A 15,309-nucleotide genomic window follows, 5' to 3' on the forward strand; every position below is an offset into this window, starting at 1 on the left:
TTGATATCAACTTCAAGACTTTACTCATTACTTTAAATAATTTAATGTTTCACACATCTTTTGTAACTTTTAGATTGGATGAACTTAAAGATAAAGTTCGAACCGTGTTAAAAGGGAGGTTGCCTTCAGAAAAGGACCTGAAAAAGGAGATTGTGAATGCCTTCGGGTAATTTTATAGCTTTACTTTGGCATTTTTATTATTATGCAATTTTGATGTTGCTCCCTAGCTTGTTGAGAAAACTTCTTTCTCACAAATTCTACGACTATTTGAGAAAGTTATTATTTTTCTTTCTTATGAGCCTTGTGACACTTGATTACATAACTAAATTGAACATCTTTGATTTTTTTGTTGTGATCTGTGTGTTGACCTGTAGACCATCGATCGGCCCCACGCGCAATTGGATGATGCCCACTTCTGCAAAACTAAAACCAAATTGTTTAGCATGATCGTCTCCACATTTTAAAAGCAACCGTTGCCTCAATTCATGTAGAAGGGGCGAAGAAACTAAACAGGAGAGTTAGATTCACTTATGCTCATTTTGGCGATTTGATCATCGGCTTTATGGCAATCCCGTTTGAACCTGTTCGCTGCCTCATTTCCCTTGAACAAGTCTCAACTGAACGACACCTCTTGTTTATTGCCCTGACTCCCTGTCTTGATCGAACGACCCTCTAGCTGTTTGCCCGACCATGGCTACCCACGACCTTGTTGCCGCCGATCATGCCTCTCGAGGCATCTTCGTCCACTCCGACTCATGCGACCAAAATAACGCAAATTACAAACAACACAGGCTGTCTGCTCCACCTCTTGCGCTGGTGTCCGACTCCGACCACATGGTTGAACCACACAAGCCTCTAATCCTTCGCACAATTGAAACTTCTGTCTGCCTCCCTCTGAATCTTCCTGTTTCTTATTTGAAAGAGTGAGTAAGTTTTAATAATAATAATAATAATAATAATAATAATAATAATAATAATAATAATAATAATAATAATAATAATAATAATAATAATAATAATAATAATAATAATAATAATAATAATAATAATAATAATAATAATAATAATAATAATAATAATAATAATAATAATAATAATAATAATAATAATAATAATAATAATAATAATAATAATAATAATAATAATAATAATAATAATAATAATAATAATAATAATAATAATAATAATAATAAAGAAGGAGATGTCGCGATCCTCAACTGGAGGAGTCGATTAATTCCGGGGTTGGTTCTTTCCCCGAAGCCCTCAATCGTCGATTTTAATCTGATCGAGCATATTTGAAAGGACAAGTGCCCTCCCCAACCTCCTCTCGCAGGGAGGGACATTGAAAGACTGCTAAAATTTTGGGAAAATGTTGAATTTCAAAAATTCCTTTCGTTGGAGGATCAAAAGACCTATACTGGGACCCATCGTTGTCCCGAAGCCCTCATCTGTCAAATTCTATCTAGCTTGGTAGGTTTGAAAAAGCAAGGGCCGTCCTGAAACTATCAAAGAATAATTGGAGAATTTTTGTTAATAAACTAAATTAAAATTCATCAAACTTTCATTTAATTAATTGATTAATCAATTTCAAATAATATTAAATAATTTAACTTAATTAAAATAAAATTAAAATCCATATAATTAATCAATTTTAAAATAATGTTTAATTAATTGATTAATTGATCAGGTAATTAAAAAAAAAAGGAAAAGAGAAGAAATCTAATTAAGTGATTAATTTAAAATCTAATCAAAACTCTAATAAACTAAACTAATTAATTTAAAACTTAATATTTTAATTAATTTAATAATTGATTAATGAATTTAATTAATAAACTAATTAATTTAAAAATCAAATTTAAATCAAGTTAATTAAATTAATTAGCAATTTGAGCTAAGCAGTTAATTTTAAGTTAAAAATTTAAACTTTAAATTAACTAAATTAAAATTAAAATTTTCATTTAATTGAATAAAAGAACAGAAAATCAATGTTTGCACTATACAAATCTAAGTACAACGCACACCAACTAAAACCCAAACTCCTAAAATTAAAACATCAAAACTCTAAACAAAACAAAACAAAACTATTGTAAAACTCAAACAAACTACAACCATGAACAAAGATCTAGCTCTGCAGACAACGCTCAAAGTATGCTTCTGCAAGTACCTGCCCTAAGTACCACAAGCAAGAAACAAAATTGATTAGTACTGTAGGCAAAATAGGCCTAAGAAAGAAAACAAAGTGCGGTATAACTATAAGTACTTAAAGTAAAACTACAGTGCTAGAAAAAGAAAACTACTACTGCAAGCAGAACACTAGCAATGAAATTAAAATAGTGTCGAGGCAACGAGCAATGAGAACATTGCAAAACCAGGCAAACACTTGTACCACTATAAACAAAACATTAATGCTGGTGTCAAAGCAGTGAAAAGTACAAAACTAAGTGTCTACTGCTAAATCCCTGCTAAGCTAAGTTCGATAGGCAACATCTAATAGAGGCTGTAAGTCCTGCTTCAATCAGGGTAAGTAAGGAAAACTTCATAGGACATATATCATGTCCCTGATAACATATGAGCTACTTCTAATAGAAGCATTAATACTCGCTCTTAATCAATTCATTAGGGAACTTTCAAGCGAAGTAAAGAACCCTAAAACCAAAACCCAACCACTTATAAATGTAGAAGCCGTAAGGCCTATCCTAAACACATGACCTACTTTGAATGAAAGGAGTAAGACCCACACTTAATTAATATGCTAGTAAAACTTCCCAATGAAGTAAAGCCCGGGCTACTTTTAATGAAAACAGTAAGACTCAAATGTTAGGAAAACTTCCTTATGAAGTAAACCCTGGGCTATTTTCAATGAAAGCAGTAAAACTTACATGCTACGGAAACTTTGAGTAAAGTACACTAACCCTAAAACTTAAACACATGGGCCACTTCTAACTGAAGTAGTAAGATCCGTACTTAATTAACACGTTAGGAAAACTTCCAAGTGAAGTAAACCAGTACTGAACCCAAACCCGGGCTACTTTCAATGAAAGCAATAATATCAACTTCTTAAATAAATCCCAAGCTAGTTTCAATGAAAGCAGTAAGACCCACTTCCAAACAATACAAGCTACTTTCAATGAAAGCAGTAAGACCCAGTCAAATAAATCCCGGGCTACTTTCAATGAAAGTAGTAAGACCCACTTTCAAACATACGGGCAACTCCCAAGCGGAGCCGTAAGCCCAATCCAAACCAAACCACCATAATACTAAAACCTACATCTATTCACTTCAGTTTACTCGGGATCCTTGAGGGGAGGCAACCCATGGCTGCTAATTATATTTGCTGGACACTACAATCAATGATTGTTAGTGTTGGTAACTGAAACCTATGGTATTCCCGGGATGAAGGAACCATGTGATCTTGATTGGGTCTTCCTTCATCCCCCACAACCAAGATTAAAACACCTGCACTTCTAAAAAAAATTAATTCATTCTTAGTAGAAGGGGTAATTATTTATAGAGGTTTTCCCTCATTAGTAGGATCCCAGAGCTAAATAAACCTCGATGTAATCATCGGAGAAAATCTAGTTAATTTAACATCCAATTTACCTCAAGGAAGAATGATCCTTAAGCCCAGAAAGCGGGGTTCGTGCCGACAACACCATTCCTTTCCTTGAGCGAACACTCTGTAAGTTGAAGATCCAGATTTTTACAATAGAAGCCTAACTAACCTTTTCCTTGCTGTCTTGTGCTTTTGTTACGTGTTTACTCTGCATTTATCTGCTTGAGGTCATAAAATGCATACTTCTTGTGTAGCCAAGTTTCTATAGCCTGCCAAATTTGGTGGCATCTTTTTGTAACATCTGTGCATAGAATAATAGTATTTTATGCATCTGTATTTATTTTCGGTCTGGAATTATAGGTCGATACTTAGTTTATTGCATAAAAGAACAATGAAATGAAAATATTTGATGTTAATTTTAGTTGATTGTTCCTTGTGTTTTTTAACCTTTTTCAACAAGTAAACGAAGTTAGATTTCAAACTATGATAATAGATGTCATACTCTGGACATTTTAGTTTAACTTTATGCATGGAAGTATGCCAGGAAATTGTTCTCCGCAACAGGTTTCACTGTATTTATTGAATCTTGTTTTTGTTGGCGTTTTTCATTTTGTTAATGTCGTTTAGTTGAAAAATAGACTGAATTTTGTTATGCTAATAAGTATCTATTTTCTAGTTCAGATCTCTAAAGAAAGAGTATGATGAGTTGAACTCAAAAACTCTTGAAGCGGAGAAGGAGGTGAAAGTGGCCCAGATGAAAATACAAGATTCCAAGAGTCATCTAGCCAAACTTCGGAAAGAAATGGATGGTAATTGTTGATATAGCCACATCTTTATATTTTTCTTTTTATTTTACTTTTGCAAGCTGAAATTACGTTGTTCTAATATATATTTGCATAAATTGCAAGTGCTACGCTGATTATTTTAATCAAGTAGTTATTTAAGAACACTATTTAATCTCAGTAATTTCCCAATAAGACTATTATTGATTGTTCTATGAACATTGATGTATCAATTGACATCATCTTACCCACTGAAAATGTGCAATTCTCTTTACTTCTTTTTGATGTCTTAAATGTCTTGTGACCATGATGCACCAACATTTCTCCTTAAAGAGGTATGAAGCGTCCGATACGTATCGAACATGACACGCATCCTACACGCCACTGACACGTTTCAGACACGTCAAAGATGTGCTCGATTAAGAAACACGTGTTCGAAATGTGTCTTAAATATTTATGAATTTTTTTAAAATAATTTCTTATATTTTAGTTTTTTATTTATGTAAAAATAAAATAAAATTTTTTTATTTCCTCTCAAAAACCTCAAATAGATAACTTGCACTCAATACCCCATTTCCGAACATTCCCATTTTCATGTCCCTTTGGCGGGTTGCTACTAGGTTTCCCAACAATGTTCGATACCATCGCAACATCAATATCCGATGCTGTCACGACATTTCATGTTTCAAAATCATCTCAAAATCAAATATTTGACGCTAGCAATTTCTACATCGACAATCAAGGCCCTGCGCCATCTTGACATCGCATATTTGTCCAACATCATCTCAACATAGATGACCGACGTCGTCTCGACATCGACGCTTGATGCCCATTGCACAACATCGATGCCCGACTCTTGACAACATTTTCATCTCCCTTTTCAATGCTTGAAACTCAACATCGATACCGACTCTTGATATCCTAATATTAATCATTTTAAGCACAAATTATAGTTAAAAGATTAACTATTTCTCAATTATTCTTAATATTATGCTTACTCAATTTCTATACATTATTTTGAAGATATACCCTTCCGGGCTACATAAGCGACTAAATGCCCATAAGGGCAAAAGCGGAAAAAACATCAAAATAAAATACGCTACTACATAAAATGACAAAATACAAGTCATGCTCGTAGCCGTCGACCTCCGGCGTCGAAAATGCTGACGATGTCCTCATCATTTTTAGTAATTCATGTGTCTTGTGTCCGTGTCGTATCGGTGTCTGTGCATCATAACTTTGTGATGATTTTTATGATTAATTGTAAAAATAATTTTAACCATTTCTATTTTGTTGTTTGCAAAAAGCCTCTTGAAAATTAGCAAGTATCTTTCCTTTGATACCAATGATGCAACATAATCCATAATGGAACTTGGATCTAGAGATAACTAATTGGCTACAAATAAATTTCAATCATTCTATCATCAATCAATCCAAATGTACATCATGGTTCCCTATTCATAGAAATAAAGTTATAACAATAAGGCCAAACATTTAAATACAAATCTAATCATTTCCAATGGCAATAGCTTAAAAGATAAAGCTTTTCTTATCCAAGAGAAAATAAAACCTGATAAAACAATTTAAAATAAAAGATAATGAGAAATAAAGTTATAAAAATAAGGCCAAACATTTAAATACAAATCTAATCATTTCCAATGGCAATAGCTTAGAAGATAAAGCTTTTCTTATCCAACAGTAAATAAAACCTGGTAAAACAATTTAAAATAAAAGATAATGAACTTCGGTTATGAATAGAATCGACCCTAAAATTCTTGAAAATGCGCTTTGACTCCTTGTAATTGGCCAGTGATGTAGGGCCTGCTGAGCTTTTGTGGAACAATTTGGCCAATTCGAATGCTTGCACTGTTCTCCTGTGGTGTGGAAGACCCTAATTCTCTCAACATTTATACTTGGCATGTGGCAATATTAATTCTTTCTTCTCAAATTTAGAATAACAAATTGGACAAACTGAAGTTTCTCTATAATAAGCATCACTTAATGCTCCATCGTTCTAGCTGATTGACAAAGTGTTGTTTTTTTATGTTTTATTTTTAGTTTTTATTCGTGAAAGTGATTCCTGAATTGTATAGAACATTTGTAGCCAAGGGAAGATTTCTCGAGTCCAAACTGCACTCTATGATTCAACAGTCTGATATTATCGACTCCTTTCCCAAAGTTTTGGTTGAAGCAATGGAGAAAAGAGATGTGCAGAAAAGGTTCTCATACATTTTTTCTAAGTTATATTTCAGATATCGTTAGATGAGAGAGCATTTTGATATTTCAAGTATCGATAAAATCTCATCCAACTCATGCACCTTACCTTTCCGATTCTTGATTCAGTAAATACAACATTGCTGATGGGATGAGACAAATGTTTGACCCTTTTGAAAGGGTTGCTCGTGCCCATCATATTTGTCCATGCTGTGAGCGACCTTTCACTCCTAAGGAGGAGGATGATTTCGTTAGTAAGGTCAGTGGGTTCTATAGAGCAGGGTGCATACTTCTAATAATATTTTGATTTGCTTACCATTATTTAGCTTCGCTAGATTATGAATACATATATTTTGTCATTGTTCTACATATCAGCAAAGAGTAAAAAGTGCTAGCTCTGCAGAGCATATGAAGGTATTGGCAGTTGAGTCATCAAATGCTGACTCACATTTCCAGCAGTTGGACAAGCTGCGTATGATTTATGAAGAATATGTGAAACTTGGGAAAGAGAACATACCTTTAGCGGAAAAGAATTTGCAAGAGTTGATGGAAGATCTCAATCAGAAATCTCAAGCTTATGATGATGTAATGTTAATCTCTTTTCTTATTTCACTGAATATTTGCACTGTAGTTTTCTTTTTTTATTGGTACAGTATCTTTTTATTTTTGTTACAGAACATGATTGACATCATTCTAGGTTTAATAAGGAAAACCCAAGTAGGTGGAGTTAACAAGATGAAGAGGATGCCTCCTTGCGCAGCACCAATTTATTTTGCTTCTCTTAGCACAATTTAACGAACATTTTCATATTGAACGTTTTCTCAGAGAAGAAATGAAGCATACTGCCCAGTCTATTTATATCTAACTTGAGCCATGCTTTGCATAATTCACTTTGAATCCTTTTACGGACAAAGCGATGAAGCCTACTGACAAAAATTACTCTTAAAAATAAACTGATTCATCTACATCGATTGAGTTTTGTTCTATCTTTTTTTGTAATTAATTCATGTAACTAAAGTAAGTCATATGTGTCTCTTATGTTCTTTTTTTCATTTATGTTGAACCTCTTAGAAAAAAACACCCCTCAAGTCTACTTGATGCACTAAAACTTTGGAGTAATTTTTTCTTTATGATTATTGTATGTTTAACAAAATTTTGAAATTTAAATTAAACAAAAAAAAGGAAAAGAAAAAAAGAGAAGAGGTGCATGTTGTCGAACGTGCACACCGTTAACATAACCGCTGATTTGATTTGTATAAAACAACGGAGAAATCGAACGAACATGTTACGCTTACGTGAAATCAGATCAGAACTACCAACACTTGCCCTCCTCCCGATCTCTCTTGCACAAGCCTGCAGCTGAAGCCGCTCTGCCTTTCCTGAGTGCGACACAAGCCACTTTGCTCTTCTTGATTGCAGCAAATGGTCGTTCCAACCGAATCCATGCACAACCAATCTGCTCGACGTTCCCAAGCCATCGACCATCTCAGACCAATCCCAAATAGTCCGCCTCCCGTTTGATTCCGATTACGGCTGATTCTCTCCTTCCACTCGATCTTGCCCCCATGAAGAAGACCCAAAGGCTTGATGTTCACTCTGCTTCACGCGAACATGATCAACATCCCCCATTCATGCGCCATTCTTCAACATCGATCAAGGCCGAAGCCTTCGATCCAGACAAACCAGCTGACCACGACTCCCTATCTCCAATCTCTGTACATCCCTTCTATCCCGCATGAGTGAAGTGAAGGGGGAAAGAAACTTTGTGTGTGTGTGTGTCCCGCCCGCCCGCACGCACGCACGCGCGCGCGCACACACACACACACGCAATTGCGGGGTCGATTTTTCTCTTGAAGCCCTTCGTCGTCGACTTTTAATTCAGCCAAGCGGATCCAAAAGGGCAAGTACCCTCCCAACCTCCCCTCATGGGGAGGGGGCGTTGAAAGGTTGTTGAAATTTTAGGAGAAACATCGAATTGCAGAAATTCTCCTAGCAAGTGTCGCAATTGCCAAATTGGAGAGTTTAAGATGTATTTCGGGGTTTATTCTTCCCCCGAAGCACTCGACCGTCGAATTCCATTAGATTAGGCTGATTGGAAAGGGAATGGAAACCGTGGAGAGAAGTAGATAGAAGATCGAGACGAAATATAAGAAGTAAGGTAGAAATGATAGCTCATAAGCTAAAAACCTGTAGGTTTCACATTCCAATAATTCATCATAAATCTCTCCATCTCTTTCATAAAGAAATCAACCACCTTATATAGAAAAAAGGGGAAAGGATATTAAATTCTCACTTAAATTTGCCACCCAAATAGCCAATAGAAGCCTTCCAAATCAGTCCAATTGATTAGGAAATATAGCATCCAACATAAGTTTCTTCAACAAATGGTGAAATCGAGTAGCCATAAGAGGGAAAACGAACAGCCATAAAAAAAGACAGTAAGGAAGCCGAAGGGGTATAGGGGAAAATGAAGAGCCATGAGGGAAAACTAAAATCTAGCATGGGGAAGACCAACAACCAACATGGGAAGATCAAGCAACCACTTTGGGAAGACCAGACAGTAGCAGAAATACGAGAAGACAACAAAAAATTTCAAAAAACAACAAGAATTTTCAACAAATAGTAGGGAAATTCAGCAAATATCAAGAAAAATGAGAAGTCGCACAAGAAAAATATAAAGTAGGATATCTTGACTGCATCAATTCTCCCATGGTGTAGAAATCACATCCCCTGATGAGAATATCTTCGAATTTCAAGATATTTTGATTGCGCTATTTATGATAGGAGATCTTTCTCTTGAATTAGAACTTCGGCATGAAAATATTCATTTTTTGATTCCAGTATTAAAGTGTCATATTTCCTTCGGGTTATCTCCTTTTCTTGTTCAAACTTAGATTGAAGTAGACGCTTTTTATTTTCATCTCTCTATGCACATAAATATTGTTATCTTCATAGTTTGATAAGTTTATTTTGTAGTGGATCAGTAGAACGTGCTTGAAGTGGTACCCATTTTGTTGTTGGAAATTTAACCTATGGAATCCAAAGAATAGTTGGTTGACTTTCTTGTTTGCCTTCAACTTATTGATTGTTTTTGTTGTCCATTTTTCCCAAATTTTTTTAACAGAAAGGAAGACACACACACAATAACCTATGCTCTGGTATGAAATTGATGCAATAAAAGCACAAGTATTGCAAACTCAAGTCTTCCTTATCATAAACATAACAATACTATTATAAATAAAGACATACCTTACAACTTTAAATAAAAGGGACACAACAACACCATACGACTAATCAAAGTTTTGAGAAGAAAGATACTGGTGGGATGAGAACTGTGGAGAGAAGAAGAAGATAGAAGTCTGAGATGAAGTTTTAGAAGATATGTGGTAGAAGAAAATAGCTTGCAAGCTATATAAACCCGCAAGTTTCACTTTCAAAAAATCATCACAAATCTCTCTTTTCTTTCATAAAGAAATCAACCACCTTATATAGAAAAAAAAGGGGAAAGGATAATAGAAGCCTTCCAAATCAACCACAAAACTTTTCTAAATCAGTCCAATTAATTACGAAATAAAGCATCCAACATAAGTTTCAATAAATGGGGAAATTGTGCAGCCACGGGAGGGAAAGCATGCAGCCATCAGAAAAGAGCAAGGAAACTGAAGGGGTATAGGGAAAAACGAAGAGCCAAGAGGGAAACCAAAGTCCAACATGAGAAGATCAAAAACCACTTTGGGAAGACCAAACATCAGCAGGAATACGAGAAGACAACACGAATTTTTAGAAAACAACAGGAATTTCAATAAATAGTAGGGAAATTCAGCAAGCAGCAAGGAAAATGAGAAGCCACATAAGAAAAATATAAAGTATGATATGTTGACTGCATCACCTCCCGACCTCCTCTCGTGGGGAGGGGATATTGGGAAGCTGCCAAAATTGCCCTAGAAATCTTGCTACCTTCGGAGATTGCCAAATTTCTAGAAATTATTGGAGAATAATTTATTAATTTTAAAATAAATTTAAATTTCATTTAATTAACCAATTAATTTTAAATTTAATAAAATTAAAATTTATTTGAACTTTCATTTAATTAATTCATTAATCAATTTAAAATCAAATAAAAGATAAATTGCCAAAACTATAATATATTAAAAATTTTTAAAATGCAGTAAAAGAAAATGAGGGGAGAGGCACTTTGTTAAAGTTATGCATTTTTAAATAAAATAATAGAAGAACAATGTTCACAGTAGACTAATGTAAGTACAACACACACTAACTAAAACCCAAACTCCTAAAACTAAAACACCAAAAACATTGAAACAAAACTCCTAACAAACCTAAACTCTCCAATGCTGTTAAACACTAACTAGTGCTGTGTAAAATTCGAAACCCTCCAACTGCTCCTAGCCTATGATGCACCGACACTCTGCGTAAAGAGGGTATGCATTGTCGGACATGTGTTGGACACGGACATGCGTCCGACACGGCATGGACACGTGTTTTACACGACATTGGAGTGTCGCAATTTAAAAATTAAAATTAAAATCGGACACGTGTGTCGCCATTTCTTCTCTTCATTGTTGAAAATGTCTATATTAATTGAAATATTAATTGTTGTTTTTTAAAACTTACTAAAAAAGCTAATGTACATGCTCGGTACCGCTAGGTACATGCTCAGTACCGAGCAGGTACATGCTCGGTACCGCTCAGTACATGCTCGGTACCGCTAGGTACATGCTCGGTATCGCTCAGTATATGCTTGATACCGCTAGGTACATAAGACGAATAATTCATAAAATTCATATTTGCTACACATTCTAAGACTCATACAATTCTCCTATAAGCTCTTTCATTGAACAGTATTAAACCTTTTGCTCTGATACCACTCTTGTTACGACCCGATCCGGCTAGATCGAATTAATGGGGCAGGAGCAGATAGTCGTACGTAAATCATAAATAAACCAGAAACAATTTCATTTACTCTTTTAAAACATAACATGAACATCTTCAATACATAATAAGAAAGAACCACTAAAAACATCAACTAAAAGTTTTTCCAATTTGTTTCTTCTCAAACAATAACTAAAAACATAAACATCAATATTTACATAAACTCCAACAGACTTCTCAGATACAAACCACTAACTCAAACTCAATAATAGAAAATATAAAACCTTTCTTCTTGAGATCCTGTACGACAGTAGGTGTACTATCATCTCGTTGCCATTACTTTCCAGATGGTTTTTTTGAAAAAGATTCCCACAAGCAGGGGTGAGCTTACTTGCTCAGCAGGTAATTCATATTTTTCATAAAAAATTGCATAAAACCAAAATAAAGTATTTTTTCATAATAAAACATTAAACGACGTTCAAACTTGTATAAGTTCAAAACATTATTTATAAGAATTTTTTTCATAAATCTTCCTCAATCATAAATCTTTCACTTAATGTTTTTCCTCAAACATCAACTTTCATATTTTCTAGAAAACATATATAAATCATATTATGCATAATGTCTATTATATCACCCTTCTCGGAGGTGCCCATAAATTCTGTACTGACATGTACAATTGTACATATTTTCATATCATTTGATCATTCCTTTACCATTGGCTCTAACGAGCATCTTTTACCAATTAGCTCTTTCGAGCCCCTTTACCATTTGGCTTTTTTAAGCCCCTTTATCATTTGAGCACTCTGCATCATCATGCACATTCTCATATTATAATTTATAACTTATGTTCAGTCAATCGTAAGGAGAACAATTGTGAAACAAAAATCATTCGTTTAAAATATGAAAATCTTGAATCTAAGCATAGTATAAAAATCACTAACATCATGAAATAAAAGACGACTTGAACATGTTATTTGCTAGAAATAAAATTTGGAAATTATATGACTTGAAAGTTCTAACTAATTGCATTGAATAAAAGAATAAAACATAATTATGAAATTTTTACAAATAATATGAATACCAATCTTCACCCAAGCACAATATTTCTTCAAAGTGTCACTTCGACATACCTTGTTCATCTTAAAGATCACAACCTAAATAATCACATAAAAAGACGTGTCATAAATCAATCTTCCGTAAGGTACAATCTAAGTCCTAATTGTCTAAACCCATCATTTACCCGTAACTGATCCCTATAACATTTAATAAAATTAGAACAATTTAATCTAAATTTTCGGATATATTAAAATCCATAATTTTTTAAAATTCTAAATCTTCAATTTCATCAATTTAATATGCCGCAATTATCCCTAAACCTATATTAATAATTACCTTAATTATTTTCGGATTAAATTAATTAGAAAATTAAGAAAAATAAAATTTCTTATAAAAACTTAAAATTTTTCTTTAGAAACATTCCTAAGATTCATATGAATCATTTTTGTAAAAGCTTCTTAAGGAAATTTGATTTTTAGGTAAAAGCCCTAAATTTTGTTTTCCATAATTTCTCCAAAAAAACTTCATTTCTACCATTAACATACTTTCCTAATCATTCCTTAAATATTTCGTAAAGAAGTTTTGAAAGAAAATGAAATTTTTGTAAAACCTTAAAAATTTCGTTTCCAAGTAACTTGAGATTGAGAGGGACTCACTTCGATTAAATCATACCTTAAGACTCCCCTCATCGTCCTCTTCGTTTTCCACTAATTTTCTCACTGGAAAATCGCCGCCGGAGATGAGCCCATCGCCCGTCCGTCTGCCCTAGCCATCCACCCTCTCTATGTTTCGGCCGAAATTTGCGAATGGAGAGGAATGGGGTTTCAGTTTGATATATTAGGGAGAAAAGGGAAATCCAAAAGACCTATTTGCCCACACTTATTCTATTTTGGCATTATGTTAGACCGGTCCACTGAACCGGTCCAGCCGGTCCGCACAGGACCGGCAAGTCGCAAAGAGCGACAGATCTCAGCCTCCTGCGGAGATCGAGCGGCCTGATCAGCCCATTAGAGCATTTTAGGAAGTGTTTTTTAGCGTTTTGAGAGGAAAATTTGAATGTAGGGACTGTTTAGGGATTTCCTTTTGACTTGTATGCATTAAATAGTTGTTTTTCCTAGGGTTTGGGTATCTTGAATTTGACAGAACTTTGAGATCTCTTAGATTTAGGTTTTCTTTGGGCTCTAGCGGCGTCTAGAGATTTTGGAGAGATCGATCCTCCTCTCGAATTGAGGATCAGTTGTATCTTGCTATTTTATTCATCGACTAGTGGAATACAAGCTTTTCTTTGAGTTTTCTCTCCGTTTTCTCTATAATTTATGCTGTTTTTCTGTGATAACCTGCTGTCCAACTCTATAAACAGCAGATTTTCTGCTGTCTCGCTTCCGATTTGGCTAGGAATTACTTGCGAATTCAAGTATTTCCTATCAAATTGGTATCAGAGCATCGTTTTTGGGACCTTAGGCAGCTGAAATCCTGATTTTTTAGCGAGCTTTTGGCTTTCGGAAGTGATTTTTTTGAGATCCGTTGGGATGAAAGATGGCCGGAAAGAAGGTTGACGTCTTGGAAGACGAAGTTAGCCAATTGAAAGCCGATTTGGAGGAAAGATTCTGCAACTTTCAAAATCAAATCACCTCCAACAATGAAAGGTTGGAGGGGAAGTTCACCTCGATGGAGGAAATGATGAAGAAGCTACTTGAAATGAAGACCAATCCAGCGACATCGGAAGTAAGGGAGACTATCGACGGCCATGGCATGGGAGGAAATCTGAAACCCTTGAGGGGGGAGAAATTCGGAGGTGGAGATCCTGGAGGAGGAAAACGACATGCCCCCTCTAGAATCGCTTTCTAGAGAGGAGATGAGCAGGGGATACGACCAACGGGAGGCTGATTTGGTCGGAAGGAGGGAAGAATTCAATCCCCGAGGTGCTGAATTTGAAAGAATCCAGCGTCGAGGTGCTGAATTTGAAAGAATCCAGCGTCGAGGTGCTGAATTTGAAATGATTCAGCGTCGAGGGGCTGTTTTTGAAGGAAGAAGGGATGAACGTCATCGTCGAGGTGCTGAATCTGAAGGAATTCAGCGTCGAGGTGATGATTTCGAAGGAAGAAGAGGTGAATATGAAGAGGGATTCGAATATAATCGTCGGAGGGATGATCGGGACACTTGGGGGACTCTTCCCCTTAGTGGAATGGGAGGTTATGGAGGATACTGGGGAAACGGAGATGACCCACGGGTGAGGAAGCTGAAAATGTCCGTCTTTGAGGGCGAAGATGGCCATTGCTGGATCTACAAAGTGGAGCGTTACTATGCTGTCAACGGGTTGACAGAGGATGAAAAATTGACAACGACGGGTCTGTGTCTGGAAGGGAAAGCTTTGGCATGGTATCAGTGGCGTTATAGGAGGGAACCCATCCGAAGCTGGAGAGAGTTCAAGGATTGCTTATTAGAGCGTTTCCGAACCGACGGGGGAGGAGACTTCTATGAGCAATTCTTTGCCTTGACTCAAGAAGGGACTGTGGCAGATTATCGGGATCGGTTTGAGTACTTGGCTAGCAGATTAGATCACATTCAGAGTCAGCCTTAGAAGTAAACTTCATGAAGGGGTTGAAACCAGAGATCCGAACAACAGTCAGGGTATTGGAGCCGAGAAACCTCGAAAAGGTTATGGAGCTGGCGCAGTTGGTAGAAGATCAGAAGAAAGCAGAAAGAGGGGCTCAAGGAAATTGCTCAGGAGGCTCTTACAGGACGACGGCCACTCTTCTAGCACCCAAGGGGCCTGCATCAGGCAACAGTAATGAGACCACCCGGGAGAAG

At 35.7% G+C, this 15,309-nt stretch overlaps 1 protein-coding gene across 1 annotated transcript in view; it reads left to right on the forward strand.

The window, feature by feature from the left end:
- Positions 1 to 15,309, forward strand: part of LOC110105633 (DNA repair protein RAD50) — a 54,428-nt gene that overhangs the window by 17,007 nt on the left and 22,112 nt on the right. Inside the window, exons 12-16 of the mRNA XM_020835212.2 lie at positions 74 to 166; positions 4,235 to 4,362; positions 6,440 to 6,554; positions 6,679 to 6,808; positions 6,925 to 7,134. Of these exons, the coding sequence (XP_020690871.2) occupies positions 74 to 166; positions 4,235 to 4,362; positions 6,440 to 6,554; positions 6,679 to 6,808; positions 6,925 to 7,134 (676 nt within the window). The remainder of the gene's footprint in view (positions 1 to 73; positions 167 to 4,234; positions 4,363 to 6,439; positions 6,555 to 6,678; positions 6,809 to 6,924; positions 7,135 to 15,309) is intronic.

Source organism: Dendrobium catenatum, unplaced genomic scaffold (assembly GCF_001605985.2).
Source record: "Dendrobium catenatum unplaced genomic scaffold, ASM160598v2 fragScaff_scaffold_671, whole genome shotgun sequence".
Taxonomy (NCBI): Eukaryota; Viridiplantae; Streptophyta; class Magnoliopsida; order Asparagales; family Orchidaceae; genus Dendrobium; species Dendrobium catenatum.